At 39.2% G+C, this 19,668-nt stretch overlaps 2 protein-coding genes across 2 annotated transcripts in view; one reads left to right on the top strand and one right to left on the bottom strand.

Moving 5' to 3' along the window:
* Positions 1-7,738, top strand: part of bmp6 (bone morphogenetic protein 6) — a 57,892-nt gene extending 50,154 nt beyond the window's left edge. The window contains exons 5-7 of the mRNA XM_030123283.1: positions 1,519-1,595; positions 4,568-4,678; positions 6,084-7,738. Of these exons, the coding sequence (XP_029979143.1) occupies positions 1,519-1,595; positions 4,568-4,678; positions 6,084-6,233 (338 nt within the window). The 3' untranslated portion in view covers positions 6,234-7,738. The remainder of the gene's footprint in view (positions 1-1,518; positions 1,596-4,567; positions 4,679-6,083) is intronic.
* Positions 7,739-7,776: 38 nt separating this feature from the next.
* On the bottom strand, positions 7,777-15,119 carry txndc5 (thioredoxin domain containing 5). Its single transcript, XM_030123285.1, has 10 exons — positions 14,860-15,119; positions 13,800-13,952; positions 13,243-13,348; positions 13,049-13,145; positions 12,154-12,269; positions 11,752-11,838; positions 11,491-11,643; positions 11,268-11,350; positions 10,950-11,079; positions 7,777-9,777 (listed from the first exon to the last, which is right to left on the bottom strand). Exons 1-10 carry the CDS (start codon positions 15,045-15,047, stop codon positions 9,655-9,657), a joined length of 1,236 nt encoding a protein of 411 aa, XP_029979145.1. The 5' UTR covers positions 15,048-15,119; the 3' UTR covers positions 7,777-9,654.
* Between the last annotated feature and the right edge of the window lie 4,549 nt (positions 15,120-19,668).

The following is a 19,668-nucleotide window of genomic DNA, read 5'->3' as shown; positions in this document are numbered from 1 at the left end:
TTTGATGATGAAATCTAAATGCAACTAGCAGCGTTGAATTCAACTTACAACTCTCCCTTTTAATGAGGAGCTAAGTAGACTTTGGCTTTGAAACAGGTAAACATCAAGTCATATGTGAGTGAGTGTGTGTGCTGTTAAGTGGCGCTGGTAGTGAACGATAGAGGCAGAGATGTAAAGAGCCAGCATCAGTGACCCGTACAGAATGGAAATGTGTGTGTACATATAGTGTGTGTGTGCGTGCGTGTGTGTGTGTGTGTGTGTGTGTGTGTGTGTCCCGTCAAATCCAGCTGACTAAACATGGCTGCTGTTGGTGAGTGGCTGGGTGGCGGCTGTGACTGAGTGACAAATCCCCGTCTGCAGTCTGACTCACCGTCTCTCTGACACTCACACAGCTAAATTAAATAAGACTGTAGCTTGTACATGTCTGACGGATGCATGCACCAACATCAGGCTTCATATTTACATGTAATTGTTTTTTGCATATGCTGCAGCTGCAGTAATGTTGTTGGTGCAAAGCTACTGCAGCTTGAACTCCACCGGGGCTAAACATGGACTCAAGAACCCATATTGTAACCCTAATGACATGTGACACAAAAAACTATATATATATAGGAAACCGCTGTATGGTCGTCTGCCAAAACAGTTGGTTAACACTTTTATAATTAGCTGTGCAGTGTGAAAATGTACAGACTAACAACCAACTGCAATTAAATCTCCTGCGGGTTTAGCTCTGGAGGATTGCTTAGGCCACTGTGGGGCCACCAAGAAACCATGCTGAGTTTGTCCCATGTGTTAAGGGACAGATTTTAGCAGAACGGTCATAGCTGTGTTTTCTCCCTCTAATTATCTTTCTATGGGAGGTTTGTGAAGAAGAAAATAATCAAAACAATAAAATCAATGAGGCAAGACACAGAAAGTGAGCTAAAACAGTGGAAACTCTGCGTCACCGTCTTGACTCCGATGCCAGCAATGACCTCCTTGACTTAAAACCAAAGCCGTACCTGCGACTGTCTGCTGCAGAATGGAACAGCGATAATTACCAACAAACTGCAGGACAGGACAGGACAGGCCGGTCCGTAAACACAGTTGGAATTGTGTCACCCCTTGTGCTTAATCCAAGTAATATTGAATGCTGATGAATTCAATTAGGCGTCCATTCAAACGCATTAGACGGCAAATGAATGTGAAGCACGTACAGTGGAGTAACTACTGTAATAACCATGTGTGCCTGTGTTCTGGTCTACGCCCTCACATGTGTCTCCACCTAGTGCATTACATGAGGCGTACTGTGTTATTCTTCTACTTGCACATTCAGAATGTAATGCTTCATTTTCACTGGGTTTAATTAGATTTTTTTTTTTTCTACTTCACTCTCACAGGGAGGGCTATTACTGTGTTTTGCCATCACAGATGTTACCAAAGGTTAACCAGTGTAATATTGATGGTACAACACTGTAACATAATGGATCATCCTTTCTCATTTGTGCAGATTTTTAAGATGCTTTTTTTTTATTGCAGATTACAACAGCAGTGATCAGAAGACAGCCTGCAGAAGACACGAGCTCTACGTCAGCTTCCGCGAACTGGGCTGGCAGGTAGCAAACACCTTATAGCAAACACTTATTTACTAGGGTTTCTGCATGTTTCAACAGGTTAAATGTAGGATTTTATAGATGTTTATCAAGTCCTATTTCTCATCCTATCACACAGGGGCCAGACATTAGTAGTTATCGGTTGGTAACACTATGATCAATACAAAATTTCCCCCTAAACTCAGTTAAAACTACATAGGTTAATGGAACTTATTAAAAAAAAAATCGTAAACTTAATCTGTTCTGTTTGTAAGACCTGTTAAATTGATATTCACATGTTAGATGCATGTTAGATGCTGTTTATCTTATTATTGTGTATCTGTTTTATCAGTTTTGGTATATCTTATCTTCTCTGTCTATATATGTTATTAGTTTTATTTAATTTTTTAAAAAATATTATTTATTTATCTTGTATTTTTAGCTACAGTCATGGAAAAAATTATTAGACCACCCTTGTTTTTTTCAATTTCTTGTTCATTTTAATGCCTGGTACAACTAAAGGTATATGTTTTTGGACAAATATAATGATAATAACAAAAATAGCTCATAAGAGTTTAATTTAAGAGCTGATATTTAGCCACTTCTGTGGTTTTCTTGATAATAATCAAAATCAAAATCACTTCAGTTCTTACATCAATAGCTATGGCATCGTACTGCCAAAAACAGTACTTTTAGGCATTTCATGTTTTCTTTTCTGTCTGTTTTAGTCACATGATACACACAGAAGTTGGTACTTGATTGCATAACCATTGTTTTTAATGACTTTTTATGGTCTAATAATTTTTGCCGCAACTGTATATCCTTGTACAGCACTTTGGGCACTTTGCATTGTTGCAAATGTGCTATAGAAATAAACTTGACCTTGACCTTGATATCATCACCTTCCTAAAATAATTGCCTTAGTTATTTTTTCAGATTTTTCAGGAAACACAAGAAACTTGACCAGAAGTGGAATATTTGAGGATTTAGGCAAAGGTCATTTTTATCAACAAAAAAAAAGACTCAGGCAGTTATTTGAGGAAGGTGATAATATATCGGTCAATTTTAGGCCTAAAATACAAAATATTGGATATTGGGGTTTTTTATGACTTTTTAAGGACATGCGGAAATCCTGTTTAGAACAGTTTCTCCCACTGGCTCTGTTTCGGAGTCGATTTCACTCTCATCACCGTGAACTGACCTGTGAAATGAGAGTTAAACCACATCTGATGGAATGTGGTTTACAGATGCTCGTGATTATTTTGGAAGTAAAACTACAGTCAACACGATGGGGACAGTTGTGCCGATGTATGTGTTGCATAATCCATCCTCTGTCCTGAAGAGACTGTCAGACTGAGGTAACACTATCACTACAAAGCAGCGGGGGGCACAAGAGAGGAAATCTGTAGTAGCTCGGTGGGTGTAAACGAAGTCTCAGATGGCAGATTTGTGTCGGTGTGTTTACTAGGAGACAGACAGGCGAAGACGTAGAAGAGCAGGGCAGTGCTACGTACATCCTTCCAAACAGGCTGTGAGCTGTTAACACAGTACTGACATCTAGAGGGAAACTGCCAACACACACACACACACACACACGTACACACAAAAAGGCTGAAGACTTAATCATCCAAATAAACACATATATTCAGAAGGGTTAAACATGAAAATAATATGTCAGCGCAAAACGGTAAGACACAGAGGAAGGAAGGAGGAGAGAAGTATTGCTTCCTTGAGTGATTCCACAGACTGGAGATTTTGAGAAGGGATTTGTCCTCAGACACGAGGTTAACACTGAATTTACCACCAGCACTCAAGAAAAAACACTAGTCTGGTCAAAAGACACAATGAACCTTAACCCTCACAGACCCAAACAGGCACCAGAGACCAAAAGCATCGACTGATCTAAAATGTTTAGTAATTTTAGAACCACTAATCCTATCAGTATGTTTAAATAATGCAGGTAAATGCAGTTTCTCAGCTTTTCAGCGGCATCAGATGTGTCTTATTTGGGCATTTCGGGGCTCCGTAGTGAACTTTAAAACCCTTTATCTTCTGCAACATTCATTCGCCAATTTCAACTGACAAATGGCAGTAGTAAAAACACCTTTCCTATTCAGTGAATGATATATTTAGCAAAAAATTTCACTTTTTCCTCAGACCTCTGTTCCAATGTCTTTAAATGCAATAATAAATGGTGATAAGAAAAGGTGAGATGTAGAGGAAAATTAATTTGGAAGTCGCAACAAAAGTCTGTAAATGTTAACGTTGATCCTCATAGTAATGTTGTGTAATGTTTTTAATCATGACTGGATTTGTTGCATTGTTCGTATGTACAGTCGCGGAAAAAATTATTAGACCACCTTTGTTTTCTTCAATTTCTTGTTCATTTTAATGCTTGGTACAACTAAAGATACATTTGTTTGGACAAATATAATGATAACAAAAATAAGTCATAAGAGTTTAATTTCAGAGCTAGTATCTATCCATTTTCCATGGTTTTCTTGATGATAACCAAAATCACTTCAGTTCTTACATCATCTATGGCATTGTACTGCCAAAAACAGTGCTTTTAGGCATTCCATGTTTTCTTTTCTGTCTGTTGTAGTCACATGATACACACAGGAGTTAGTACTTGATTGCATAACCATTGTTTTTGATGACTTTTGATGGTCTAATCATTTTTTCCACGACTGTAGTTTGTGGTTGCAGATGCTTGATTTCATGTTCAGTTAATGATATATTTTGTTGGGAAAAAGTCACTTTTTCTTGGGTTTTCTCTGCAAAATGCACTGGATTATATATAATAAATCCTGAGAACTCCTTTTGAAGTCACCACAAAAACAGTTCTAGTTCTTTTAAGGGTTAATCTGATCTGAATGTGTGCTTCTGAACATATGAGTCTTATTAAAACATTGTGCTTCACGCTATAATTTTATGATGGAGTTTAGTATTTACAATGCAGCTAAACAGTCCCACTGCTGTGTTCTTTTTCTCAGGACTGGATCATTGCTCCTGAAGGCTACGCAGCCAACTACTGTGATGGAGAGTGCTCCTTCCCCTTAAATGCCCACATGAATGCCACCAACCACGCTATTGTACAGACACTGGTAAGACTGAAATTCTGGACTTTACCGCACTCAGTCCAGGAGGAGTCATTTTAGGATTTTGTGGTAATGCTTACATAGATTTCTGTGAATGTAGGACGGGTGCAGTAAAAATGGAGCAACACAGCATAAAAGTGGCTGCAGGCTGCCATAGAATTGCAAAATATGCTTCATCCTACCTACGTATATTATCTTTGGACAGCTGTACATGTAATATATCATCTCTGGGAGACACAAAAATAGGTTTGTATTATGAATTTCTGTGGTTGTTTTGATCAAAGTATCCATCGTAAACTTGTTTTTTGACTTGGAGGCTCATATGACTCAGTGTGCACCGTGTTCCAGTAACTGATTATGTGTCTTTCTTTTTCTGAACTTAGCTACATATACTTTTTTGATATTCAACTACATTTCATTATTAGTCTAAGTTTTCTATGACTTACCAATTACATGTTATCCACTTCAGTTGCAATTAGTCCAGGGCATCAAGAAATTGTGAGTCACTTCTATCAAAAATCGAGTAAAGAATGAAAAATGATATATCTTATAAGAAATATTCAATTATTAAGGAGAAATATAACATGAGAATAGCCTGTCTTTGGAAAATATTCAGCCAAAATGTTTTGTTTTTTTCTGCTCTGAAGAAATATGCAGTTTTATGCAGGGCTAAATATAGAAAATAAATGATCTGGTTCAGTTCGGTTTGTAGTTATTGTTACCATTATAATTATCTCCATGGTTGTTACTGTTTGTGTTGTTGATACTTCCTTGTGAGGGTCTTTGCCACCTTCTTCTCTTTTGCTCTCTCCCCTTCACCTCCCCCCCATGTCAGGTCCGGCATCAAAATGTGGTTCAACAAAACTCATAATAAACACAGTAGAATATCAAGGGGAGCTTCACATACTTTATGAAGTTACCCTTGGCAAAGCAAATTTGTTCAGCACCAAAAGGAAGCCAGACTACCATTCTGCTGTTAGGATGCTGGACAAGACAAGTGAAAAAAAAAAAAGGAAAATATTCTGCCAAAATGTATTGTTTTTTTCTGCTCTGAAGAAATATGCAGTTTTATGCAGGGCTAAATATAGAAAATAAATTATTTTTTAATTAATTTCGACACAGTCCTGGGAAAATAAGCAATTTTCAGGATTTAGAATTAAGGTCAGAAGGCCAAAAATTCATTACTTCACAAGTTTTTGGACCAGAGTTTGAGGATTTTATAAAGACTTTTTCCCTCAAATCTATGACATGAAACTTAAACAGTTTGACTGAATAGATATGGAATCTCTTGTTGGAATATGGAATGATTTATTTGCAGCTAAATTTCCCATTTGCAGATAATTTAATGGTGTTATAATGGAACTCTGCCCTCAGTCTGAGATGTTTCCTCTGTTTTTTGGGGGTTTTTTAGGTCCACCTGATGAACCCTGAGAACGTCCCAAAGCCATGCTGCGCCCCCACCAAACTCCACGCCATTTCAGTGCTGTACTTTGACGACAACTCCAACGTCATACTGAAGAAATACAAGAACATGGTGGTGCGGGCATGTGGCTGCCACTGACACCACAGAGGATCAGCGGGGTTTGACTGAAGGCTGGGTTGGCAAAGGGCTGCAAATGCATCAGTGACAACTGGGTGAGGTTGACCACCACTTGATACCAGTTTCCTGCCTGAAGGACGTGTCCACCCTCGAGGACATTTACACCTTCTATTCCAATCATTCTGGACATTTAAAAACATCTGTCTACTCATACAAACTTTGAAAACTAAAACCAAGTATGTCACTTGGAGGGGACCATTGCAAAAATGAAGCCATATACAGTAGGTGTCGTCTATGAGGCAACTTCACTCCCGTGTTGAGCCACTGAGTTGTCGAGTTGTCACCTTCTCCATCAGCTGTGGAGTGGAGCCGTCACTTCATGGGTCTGCTAGTGAGTGAAAGGCTGTGTGTGTGTGTGTGGGGAGGAGGGGGTGTTTCAATTTGTATATTATGTGTTAATGGAAGTGTGTGTATGAACGCCTCAAAGGCTACTGCACCTTCTCCCTCAGTAAGAGGGTGAGGGCGAACCTGAACTGTTGTGGGACCAGTCAGAGTGCTGCTTTCTTTCCCTTCTCTCCGACAAAGAAACAGAATTACTGATGATCCGTTTCTCTTCAGCGTGTGACCCTGGGGTGTACGACGGCACTTAAACCAACTCTAGTCTGTGACTTCACCTGGTCAAACTGTTCATACATGCTATGAATTAAGCACAGACGTATGAAAGGAACAACAGATCCCAGCCCAAACATTCACATACTGCATATATGATGCATTGGAGGCAGTAGATTCACATTTCCTTCATTTTTACTAATGCATTTTCTTCTAAAGCCTTATTTGCCTTCCTAAAATATAATATGGACTGAACCAAAGTGACCACAGGCTATTTCAGTCGTGCACTGCTCCAAATATCTCCTCCATGTCAATATTTGCCAGGCTCACGCTGAGCTGCGATTCACCAGGCTGGTTCAACATGATGCATGTTGTGGCTAAACTGATGTTTTCCTCCAAAGAACCGAAGAATACGGCCTTATCCCTCCGACATACCGCAAATGGCCATTTCCATGTTGCTGCACTCACAAAGTTAACAAACGCTTCCACCCTTGACAACCCATCAAGAGATTGTGGAAAAACATTTAGCGAGTCAAAAACAGCCGGCAGAAGGGCTGCTGTGCCAGTTTTCTGAAATTAGCCCTTTACTTTTTCAACCCTGAGGGTGAAATTATGTCGAGTTTTGTGTCCAGTGGCAACGTCTTTCCAGTTGAACTTGTTACTGTGAGCTTTGAGTTCTTTGAATGACATGGGATCTTTTAGAGAACATATTTTAATGAAAAACTAATACCAATAAGAATCAAAATACCTTATGTGCCTAACCAACCATAAATTACAAAATATACCTCTGGTAAGCTGCTGTTTACATGTGATCATGTTAAGACTGTTTTTGTAAATACTTGTACATTTTCGGCTTATTTATTGCACCTTTATTAAAAAAAAAAAAAAAAAAAAATCACATACCTTATTAACAGACAGATGCGAGAACAAAATAAAAATGCAAACTTATTTTTGAAAAAAATTTATTATGAAATCTCATGTTACAACTTGCCATTACTCACTCTTTTTTGTACAAAAAGCATGGGTAGTGCACAACCCATGACTCACGAGGAAAAAGGAAAAAAAAAAAAAAAAACTTCTGTCACTGGAGTTCCTTAGACCATGTGCTATCCATAAAAAACTTTTACTGACAAAAAATGCTTCGTCTGTGACTGTTTGTGAGCTTGTGTTAGACAGTACATGGTGTCTTATATTACACTGCACACACCTGACACAACCTGGGTCAAAGAGCACATGAACTGTAGTGGCCTTTATGGTGAAGTTCACTCCTCAAGTAACTGCAAATGCTCCTAAAGCCCAGTCCTGTGTCAAATTACATGTTCTTGGTTTAACACTCATTAGTCTTCTATTAACGCTGGAATTGTGGGTTGGTGGTTAGGATACAGTTTGCAGCACACTAAAGACTTCAGTTTGATTCATTAATCTAGCCAGTGTTTACAGTAAGAGAAGAAATTAAAGCCAAGCCAGATGTGGTTTAGTGACTTATGATTGTTTTCCATTGTTGTTTAATCACCATTCATACACGATGTAGACTGTACTCATCTGCTCTCTGTAGGACATTCAGTGTCTAAAATATACTGACCCACCATCCAGCTGGTTTTATCTCTAAGGTTTAAAAAAAAAAAAAAAAAGGTAATGACCATACAGAGGTGAATCAATGCTGGCGATGCCAACTGACCCTGAGCTGCAGTGAAGCCTTTCAGTTTCAACCTAAAACATGACAATGGCAGTATCACAAGGAGCTGTGAATGAGGGTTCAGTGCCACAGCAAAAGAATTCTACTTCAATCAACATGCTGAACTCACACTGCACAGGTTTTACCCTGAATACTCACCCCAGGATAAGCTAACTACCCTCTCCTGCACCATCTGCTGGTTCCAAACCTTTCAACATGGGGCTGGCCTGAGTATTACAGCACAACAGTTTTACATTCACACATCTGAGGATATGATGCTGGCCAGACTGAGACAGTGAAATGCATTTGGTTGGTGGTAAATGAAACAGAAACGGAAGCAGAAGTAACTCTAAAGGTGTTGAGTCATGGGGATATGGGCACATGGTCCAGGCCTGAGACTGTAATCCAGGAGGTGCAGAGAGGGATGGCTCATTGAGATCACAGGAGTCAGATATGATATAAAACCTCTCCATTAAAGAGGGAAAAAAAAAAAACAAACACTGAGACGATGTGACAGACTCCCATGACAACAATAAAGCCTTTGTCGCCACTCCTCCCAGTCAGCACAGACATTTCCCTGAGAGTTAAGTCACATGGGCCGACACTGGCATGGATAGAAAGTACCCTCAACTTAACACTCGACATCACAATGGGGGGACAACTTGTACAATCTCTGGAGTGACAGTACCAGAACATTAATGGCTTATGATTTAACCACATGTATAAAATGTCACATTTAAAAATGGCTATAGAGGTTTGCCCAGAAACAGGTGATATTTAGAAAGTGGGACATCTGTCCTGAATTGCTACTCACAAACGTGTGAGAAACTAGTTCTGATTGACTTAGCAGTGCTTACAAAGTGGTTGTTTAGCGTATTACTTAATTGGCAATACGTTAGAACAGAATTCACCGTTTTCAAAGGTTTGACTAATGAGACATTCACATCCCAAACACTACTGAACCCATCTGTCCTCAAGAAAATGAAAAAAAGGACAGAATGCATCCATGTGTCATTGGCTGACTCCTTTCTGAAGAAAAAAACCCAAGTAGAGAAAGACAGAAGAGGTTTGGCTGCTGTAGGACAGAGATGTCCTATTGGCCAGAAATGCAGTTTGGGGCGAGCCAAGTGGTGGGAGGTGCGTGGTGATTTGACGGTTTTACAGCTCGTCCCTTGCCTGTCTCATCACGAAGCTGTGCAGGGACTCCAGGTCCCGCCCGCCGTGATGCTCGTCACCCTGCTCTCCTGCCCTGAAGATGAGCAAGGTGGGGTAACCTCTGACCTGAACGAAGGGGGAAGAATGACAACAACAATTTACTTCAATGCTACTTCTTGTTTGAAACACTGCCATTCAAATCTACCACTAGTATGCAAGCAAGTACAGCTCTGTTCAAGCATATGACATCGTATAATAAACTTGTTTTGCACAACAGATTAAAAAACAATGTGCATTCATTGTTGAGAAAAACAAAAAAATGTTGAAAGAAAAAGTTCACTTATAAGAACTCATGTCAGACCAGATTAGATGATAAATTCAAAATATAAATTAAAAAAAAAAAAAAATGCCGCAAAACTGAAATTTCTGTTGGTGAATAGTTTTGTCTCTAAATGACAATATCCAAACACACAACGCCATTACATAGAAGTGAGAGGGAGAGCATTTCACAGTTATGTATTAAATTCACTAATATTGAGACTTAAATCATATTGTCAGAGGGTTTTCTTCTTGGGTTTTGTTAATAAACAGATGTTTCTGACTTTTCTGCAGTTAAACTGCAACCAAAATACTACAGAATGAAACTGTGGTATAATCTCTCCCTCATAAACAAGTTACAATTGTGTCATAGTGAGTCAGTGTCATAATCATCACTACAAAAAAAAGGTAATTCACAGGATGTGTATCCAGCTGTAAATGTTGACCCTTGACAAAGCAATCCAGCAAAAAAATATAAACACTGTCAGACATAAACTGGTTTAATGATTGACTTTTAGCCTACAAAACCCATATGATATTATAATACTGCCTCAAAACACCTGTTTTATGACACATAACCTTATAATTACTTTATTATTTTGGAGGTATTAGTAGGCCAACTTGGTCTGGATGAACATTTCAGATTTGTCATATCCTTTCATACGTAGTCGACACTGAATAAAGGCTTTCCTCTCTGTAAATGTGCATTAAGATTCCTCTACCCCTGACAGTGTTAAACGTGCTTTACAATTACAGTCTATAACATCTAATTAAAGAATGTAGCAGTCATATTGTTTTATGGCTGTGTGATAAAACCACCATCTCGGTTTTATTGCATCCTGTAACACACTTAATCTTGAGTAAATGGAAAAAGTGGCAGATCCGAATGAGAGGAGGAGGAGGAGATGCAACTTGCTACATGTCCACTTCAGTTTAGTTCTTCCTGCAGCATAAATTGTGGTTGACATGTGCATACTTACAGAGTACTTGTTGCAGAGTGTGCGCTCCACAGTGCAGTCTACTTTGGCTATCTTGACGTCAGTGAGGCCAGGAAAGTCCTTCTTGGAAAGGTCCTCCCATGTTGGAGCCAGGTTCTTACAGTGGCCACACCTACACAGCAGGATAACAAGGATTACATCATTTCAACTGACTGAAAAAAGTTTGGATACATGTATGAATAAATACAAAAATAACCCTTTCACACCCTAGAAGTTTGTTGACATTTGATTAAAACTCACAGTACTAAAACATAAAGATGAACACTGGTAATTTATGATAATATGCAATGATGACTTTACCATGGAGCATAGAATTTGATGAAGGTGAGGCCTTTGGCTACCGTCTCATCAAAGTTGTTTTCTGTCAGGACCACTACACTGGACTGCAAAGAGTGAAGGAGCAAATGTTAAGCAGAAAGATTAAAAGATGAATGGATCTTGAATCTTGAAACAAAAACTGAATGGATTCAGCTTATATTGATGCGATGTCTGCTTTTTCCTTCCTTCAGCTGTGTTTACGCACCTTCACCTCCTCCTCTTTGGCTGGCTCATCAGTAGGGATCTCATTTGCACTCGGATCCTCCTGCTTTTCCTCTTCAGCGAGGACGGCCTTCAGCTGGTTGTCTACAAAGTCCTTGAAAGAATCCAGGTCTCTTTTGCCTTTGTACTGCTCTGTCTGTATAAACGTTACACAATTTATTATGGACTGCGATTACCATAAAACCAAAGGAAAAGTCATTTTAAATTGGAAAACATATATAACTGTCTAGAACTTCCCCCGCACCTTCTGTCCATTGTGGAAGAAAAGCAGCGTGGGATATCCCCGCACGCCGTTCTCAGAGCACACCTCATAGTGCTGTGTACAGTCCACCTAGACAAACATGATATGAACATCTGTGTTACTGAAGAAGCACCAACCATCAGTACAAACACACCCTGCAAATATGTTTAAGAGGTGTTCATTGGTTTTAATGTTCTAGTGTGCAAACAGATAACGTCTTGATAAGATCATATCCTGTTCTGTCTGTGAAACAACAGGAGAAAGTTTTATAATAACATACAGTGATGAGCTGCTCGATGAGAGCACTGAAAGCACCAAGCAAAGTATGCTGTTTGGAAGCTGAACACAGAACTTTAAAATGTTGGGAATGTTTACACAATCTGTAGTTTACAAATACAGACCCACCTTTCCTATCTTAACATCATCAGAGTGCTCAAAGCTTGTGGCCAGCTGCTCCCAGGTCGGGGCCATGGCTTTGCAGTGACCACACCATGGGGCAAAGAACTTAACAAAATGTGCACCTGAAGCAAGAGGGAAAAAACTTGTTAGAATTTAACACAAAAAAGATATAGAGCAAATGTCTGCTCTTAACACTTCCACATTAAAGTACAACTCTGTGGCAAAGATAGGCTGGAAATCTTTGAGTTCAAATTTTTGATTTGACAGTGGACTGTGCAAATCTGATTACAGTATGAACTTAACAGAGCCTGTAAGTGAAAATATACATGTCTTACACAGAGGTTGTACTCAACCACTTACACAATGTTTATTGGAGCTCTGTTGCCAAGATGTGAAGGTGGGACCTATAAACACCATTTTAAAAATGCCTATGTCATATCCTGCCTTCGTTCGTCTCCAAACAAGAAATTATTTATTTTTCCTCAAAACCAAAACATTCAACTTCACTTACGACCCATAATTTCAGCGAGATAATTATCGTGAGTGCTGTTTGTTTTTGCAGTCGTTGTCTCAAAATCCAGAAACGTGAGGTGACAGGAGACGAGTGTGTAACAGTTGGTGTGTATGGACTGACATGGCGAATTGTGGTTTGGTTGTTCTTGTTGAAATGTCAGTTATGTAAATCCAGTAAGGGTTTCCATTCTCTAAGCTCTAGAAGAACTAGTTTGTGTGGTTGAAAACAGAAAGCGAGGTTAAAATTTGGGCTGCAACAGAAACTTCGATCTGTTAAAGCAGGAAGCAGCTGCAAAAACAGACAATATGAAGTGATCTGCTGATTTTTGTATACTAAATCATACAAAAGAATAAGCATTATAAACCATCTCTTCAACAATAAATTTACCTTTGGCTATGTGGGTCTTGAAGTTGTGAACAGTAAGGTCATACATGCCCTGCTTTGGCTCTGGGGCTTTGGGAGGCTCCAGCTCGGTCTCCGGTTCCTAAAGGACACACAACCATAAGCTCTTAACACCTTAACAGTGCTATTTCTAGCTGGTTTCCAAACTTCAGATGTTAAACTGGATGAATGCCACTCACTGAAGGCTCCTCCTGAAGTGTCTTCAGCATCCATGTCTCCAGGGACTGCACATCCCTGGGCCCTGTGTACTTAACTGGATCCTGGTCTGGCTTAAACAATTTTAGCCTACACGAAACACAGCAAAATTATTCAATGAAAGATGTCTCAGTTATGAAGATGAAGTTACAATACAAAGTGTGAACTTGAGGCAATGCATACATGCAGTTCTTCCCATTGGTCAATTTATCATTACAATCTTTAGGATGAGGCAATGTGTATAAAGCTCTGTCAGTCATTACCCTGCATGTGCTGTGTTTGTAGTCACATTATGAAGCTAAATACACTGACAGAGTGCGCAAGAGAATGTCTTCAAGTTATTGAGTAAATTTGCACTAAAATAAATGTTAATGAGTCACTTATCTGTCAATCATTGATCAAGAAGACCGTGTGCTTCTGTGTTGCCACAGTTGTTTCATTATTTTTCATTCCATTAGCCTAAATGACTCTACAGTCTAAAAAAACAAATCTTAGCAAATGCAGGGCAATGAATTAATAAGATTCAGTGACTCAGACTTACGTGGGGTAGCCCCTGACTCCATGGACGCTGGAACAAAACTTTGTGTCCTGGACACAGTCTACTTTAACTACATACACTGGGGGTTCATCCATGCTGTTGTATTTGTCTGCCAGCTCATTCCATGCCGGCTGTAGCCTTTGGCAATGACCACACCTGGACACAACAGTGGGACAGATACAGTGAATGTACAATAAGGACTTACTGTATCTTTTAGTCAAATCTAGTCTACAGCATAAAACTTCACAGAGCCAAATAACCCAAGTGACACAAACATAAAGAGGAAAATCCTTGCATATCTGAGAAAACTAACTACCTGTTTTTAATGTTAAAACAGGCCACAGTGTAACTACTGACATAGTGAATACAGATAGAGAATGGTAATCCATGACAATGAGAAGGTAAAAAAGTGGCACACACAGAAATGTGAGATGAAGCCTGTTGATAATTCTTTTGTCGCACATTCAGGACACTGACTACACCTTAACAGCTACAAAATGCAGCCTTTATCTCTCCATCTCCCCGCTATTCTTTACCGAGTCGCGTTAAAAGCACATTCAATTACTTTTATCTGCCTGGTCTGGTTATCTGACTCGTTCTATCTGGACTTCCTGAAATCCCTTCACAGACTCTGAGGGGTCCGTGGACCCCACTTTTGAAACCACTGACGTACTGAGCGTCTGCCACGTAAGCATCACTTCACAAACTACAACTTTTTACAGTGAATTATTGTCAGTTCCCATCGCTAATGCACAACTGAATACGAGAAGCAGTGTTTAAGCTGTTACATTTAATCGTATGACAAAATGTAATTTGGACAGTTAGCTAAATGTTAGCAATGTTAAAGGCCCATGAGGAGGTTGGCTAGTTAGCAGCTAAGCTAACAGCACCGTTTGAATAAATGGAAGGTCCATGCCAGTAAGTAGCATCTTTGCTAACTTGCCGGTTAGCTCTAATTCCGCCACAAAGGACGTGCTTATATTGCAACCCTTATTGGCTTAACTGTTAAGAACAGCTGTCATGGTGGTATATTCCCGAGAGAAACTTTAAGCTTTGCACTCACCAGGGAGCGTAAAACATGACAAAGTGTGGTGCAGTCGGCACCGCTTCGTTAAACATCTCGACCGTGTACGTGTGCTTGGCATGCTCGTCTTCTTCTTCAGGGTCGGCTTCACAAAACACACTGATGAACAGTAACGAACAATAAATAAAACACAACATGAACGGTGTGCATTTAAGTGTTGAAGCCATGGTGAAGCTCTCGGTGGGTGAACAATGTTCCCTGCTGGTGTGAAAAAGACCGAGTCCGGCCGTGCACGCCCCTTCGTCAGTCTCAGTGCAGATGAATATATGCTGTGGACAGGACACAGGCCTGTAGAGAGTCCAACAGCCACACACAGGATGATGTGTAGATCTGCGGCAGCCCACCGGCATTCAGCAACTCTGCTTAAACTGACAGCTCCGAACTCGTAACACTCTTTGAAAAAGTATGGAAGCCTGTTTGGTTAAAGCCGTTTCCGAGCACATAACGATACTTCCCTTTATTTTTACTGAAGCCTAATACATCGTCTCTTTGATGCCATTTAATGTAATACTGCAGACACATAGTGAGAGACAGGGATTTGAGGCCCCATCATTACAATGCCACAGACCATGCAAATCTTAAATATGCAATATTTTGTTATCATAACTCACTAACCTGAGACCCAGGAAAGTAAAACTTTGGGCTTTTTTTTTTTTTCTTTTTACATTAAATAATTGCCATCTTTTACATTTTAATAATATTTATTAATGATAACAGTGTTCGAATTTTTTAGATTGATATAAAATTATTTAAATAAACTATAGACTTACTTTTTGGATAGAAGTAAATTTCACTTTGTCTTTTTCTCTTCTCTCATCACAGATACAGTATCAACTGCATAAAAGTTGATACTGTGTCCTAATATATATATAGAATTTATATATATGAGGGATTTTTTTCTTAATTTATTTTTCTGACATTTTTTATTATTATATCTTGTATTTATAGTACTAGAGAGACACCATCTAGTGGCAAATAATTCCATGTCTGTGTTTATGTACTTGGTGAATAAAGATTATTCTGATATGCTTTTTTCTCACCATCTGTTGCTGATAGTGGTGCTGTCCTTCAATCCTCCCTCCACGTCCCCCATTCTACCTGGCATAACAGTGTCACCGACACCAGGTCCTGGCCCTGTAGAATGCAATGATACACTTAATAATATATCCCTAATAGTGCTCAAAATAATATCATGACTAAAGCCGTCCAATATCCAATGAGTAATGTAGGTTGTTTTAGTTTATCTGCGGATCATTATGGTTTTTTTTTGTTTGTTTGTTAATTTGTTTTTTGTTTTTTATTTAACCTTTATTTAACCAGGTAAGTTGAGAACCTGACGACCTAGATATATAGAGATGAACAACCAATCACCCTCACATTCACACCTATGGGCAATTTAGATTGACCAATTAACTTACTAGTGCATGTTTTTGGATGGAATATAGTAATACTGTATTATTATAAAATTAACAGTGTGCAGAAAAATACATTTCTGACTAGATTTTATTCTTTTCTGCCAATCATAAATCAAAACTGATACAAAGAAACATTTTTATTTGTACCATCACAATGTTATTTAGAAGGAAACAGAAAGGTTTCTAGTGTTTTCTAAAAGTTGAAGCAAAATCGGTTGCCTAAAACTTAGGTAGTTCTGTTGACATTATATCGTATCCATCCAAAGACATGCACTGATAGGTTAATTGCTTAATCTAAATTGCCCATAGGTGTGAATGTGAGAGTCAGTGGTTGTTCATTTCTATATGTCCAGGTCGTTATTGAAAATGAGAATCAGTTCTCAACTAACTTACCTGGTTAAATAAAGGTTACATATCCCCATATTACCATTTATGTTACTGGTAACTGTAACTGTTTAGACAGATAGGCTTTCACTATGCTTACATTTTAGCAACATAGATGATGAATGTAAAGTTAAACAAAATTTCTAAAGTGATATATCACTGTAACATTAAAGGAAAGCCCATGAAGTCATACCAGGAAGCTCAGTGAGAAAAGTGTCATTAAGACATAATTTAAGAGACGTTCAGGAGAATTTGTTCACTGTTAGCATAGTTAGAAAAAGCCAAATTGCTTGATTATAAATGGTCCAATAAGCTCCGGTCGACTGCACCATTTTGGCAGGCACTATAAGTTTCCTTTACACCTAAGGCCTGTCTTTCTTGCACACATTGGCTGCTGTTAGAATTCTTTTAATGGTATAAATTTATTAAGACATTTATGAAAAGATGAAATATTGTAAAAATGGGCAACGCAGATGTTCATTAAATAGATCACCACTGCCTTAAATGACAGACTGACTGCTGGTTTTCTGAGCCGATGGTCAGATATGAGTCAGAGTTGCCTCCTCATTATGACTGGAAACGATTGAGAGTGAGAACATTTTAGGTAAATATAATTAATCCAATTTATTACATTGGATAAATAGTGCGTCTCATGGAGGTTGTAGCCTTGCGTAATGGTTACAGTGTATATATATTATGCATTTATTCCTGTGTGTTTATGTGTGTCTGTTCCCAGAAAATACCTTCTGGATTCTCCGTCATGATGTTATGAAACCAAATAAGGCCTTTTTTTTAATATATCCATTTCTCTTTAATCACCCCTTTTCCTTTGATCGGAACAACAGGAAGAGTGGGAAGAGGAAAGGAAGAGGTTACAGAATGGAAACAGATAGAGGTGTTGTCCAGACGGCTCTATTGATGATGCCATATACAGTATAACGCTATTCCAGTCAGCTCAACAGCTCTTTCAGTGGTCTTCTTGAATGTCTATATGCTAAAAGTGGGTGAAAATGAGCCTACCATGCATGGTCGGTGTCTGAAGTTGGATGTGTATGTTACAGGCCGAGGTGTTTATGAAGTGCTCGGCGTGTGCATGTGTGTGAGTCAGTGACACAGGTTCTGTTGGGAGATTTTCCGGCTGTTCCCCTGACAACTATTGAAATTTCATTGTTAAACACACTCACATTCTGTCCGCAGGGAGTACCTCGGAGAAGCAATATACTAGATAGATGATGCTACATTTGACCTCAAGGCTCACAAGAGGTGATATTTAACCTCTAGCTGTAGGGACTTCATGAAACGTCTCCCCTTTTAGCCCTGACCTAGCTTGTACGAGACAAATCAAAGGGGTCAGCGGGCTGCAGATGGCTGAGTGCTTTTTAAACTGTGGGTTAAGACCAGTGATTTGTTGGCCTCTTTATAGCAGGTATGAGAAATGCAGCAATGTGTTTCCATGTGGCGTGGGCTCACATGGAAACACATTGCTGTATTTTATGCTAGCCCAAGGTTTATAAAACGTTCAACACCTGCATGTGCCACTGAGTAAAAAAACAGCCTTCTTGAATTTTACATCAAAGATCATTTTGGCTGCACTGTTGTGACTGATCAGATCATATTCCTGCTCTGATTCAAGCCACTGTGCTGTCAAGAATGTGAGGACTCCCACCCACTTAAGTTTATTTGAGCGATTATAGCAAAAAATGGCCTTGACATCCAACCGTGACCCACGCTTCTCGCTACCCTTTCACTTTGGAGGTGAAAGATGATATATGAGATTATTTTCCTTGACTTTTGCACATGATAAATAATCTACACAAAGGCTCAACCCTCCCAAAGGGGCTCCATTGTTACCATGGAAAGCCAATAACCACACATCATTATTTAATCTCAACATGTCATATAGCTGTGGTAAATATGACCAAATTGCTGCTGACACATTTTACATTTCTCGTGGTGAAGTGGAGGCCACATACTTGTGGGTGTCTACTGGTTACCCATTGTTGAAGAGCAGGCACCTTGCCAGGCCAGCTCTAGCATGGTGTAATAGGAAAAAAGAAAGATTAATGGACCCTGGGGACCTGAGGAAAAGTCTGTTTATTTTCTTAATTGCCTGAGGTTAGTGGCTGAGAGTGCAAGCGTCGGCAGGTGGCAAACTGAATGAAAGTGAGAACTGAGAAACAGAGAATAACAGAGAGGAGCAGTGTGTGTGTTAAGAAGAAACAGTTTGTGCCATAGTTAGAGATTGGTCTAGACTATGAAGTTCAGAGAGTGAGCAATAACTCACGGCAGAGTGTTAAGACTTTCTTTATGAAGTGCTTTGATGGTCTACCCTGAATGAAGATGTGATCCAAATTATCCAGGTCACAGTGAGGACACCGTACAGCTTTACTGCGAACATCTTGATGCTTTTAGATGCTCTGGTTAATACAAACAATATTATCTTCCAATTATATATTATTTTCCATATGTGCTCAGTGATTAATGTACAGACACACTACGATCAGTACCAGAGGTAGAAGTAATACTCACATTCTTAAAGCTGTGTATGACTTTCATCACCAGTTTTTCATCAAATCTGTAGAACCTGAGTCATAGCCTAAGAGTCATGAAGATAGAACTTCCCCCACACGACTGCGGTAGCAAGAGGCAAAGAAGCCATTTCTGTGTTTGTTGCCACTGCAGCCGTAATACGGCTACCTGAAGCTCTGCTTCCCACAGTGCACATCGTGACAAATTTCCGAAAATGCTAGTGACCTGTTTGTAAACAAATGGATTGTTTATGGTGGAGTACACTTTGAAATTGTTCACCGTGAGGGAAGAGATTCAGGTGTGTAATCACAGACTTACAGATTTATGATACTTAGGCTATGACTCAGGTTTTACAGATGTGATGAAAAATTGGTGATGAAAGTCATATACAGCTCTAAAGTAAAATTATTAAAACCACACGGTGAAAATAGTCCAGAATTTCAGTTATAAGTAAGTATGA

This window comes from Sphaeramia orbicularis, chromosome 20 (assembly GCF_902148855.1).
Source record: "Sphaeramia orbicularis chromosome 20, fSphaOr1.1, whole genome shotgun sequence".
In the NCBI taxonomy this organism is placed as follows: Eukaryota; Metazoa; Chordata; class Actinopteri; order Kurtiformes; family Apogonidae; genus Sphaeramia; species Sphaeramia orbicularis.
Note: the sequence above shows the minus strand (reverse complement) of the source record. Positions and strands in the feature narration are given on the sequence as shown.

Excerpts from the sequence above, each read along its gene's own strand:
- txndc5 (XM_030123285.1), bottom strand. The coding sequence starts at position 15,047 with ATGGCTTCAACACTTAAATGCACACCGTTCATGTTGTGTTTTATTTAT. Across the intron at positions 11,839-12,153 it reads ATGATGTTAAGATAGGAAAG|GTGGACTGTACACAGCACTA; the intron begins GTGGGTCTGTAT and ends ATGTTTGTCTAG. Across the intron at positions 11,351-11,490 it reads CCAAAGAGGAGGAGGTGAAG|TCCAGTGTAGTGGTCCTGAC; the intron begins GTGCGTAAACAC and ends CACTCTTTGCAG.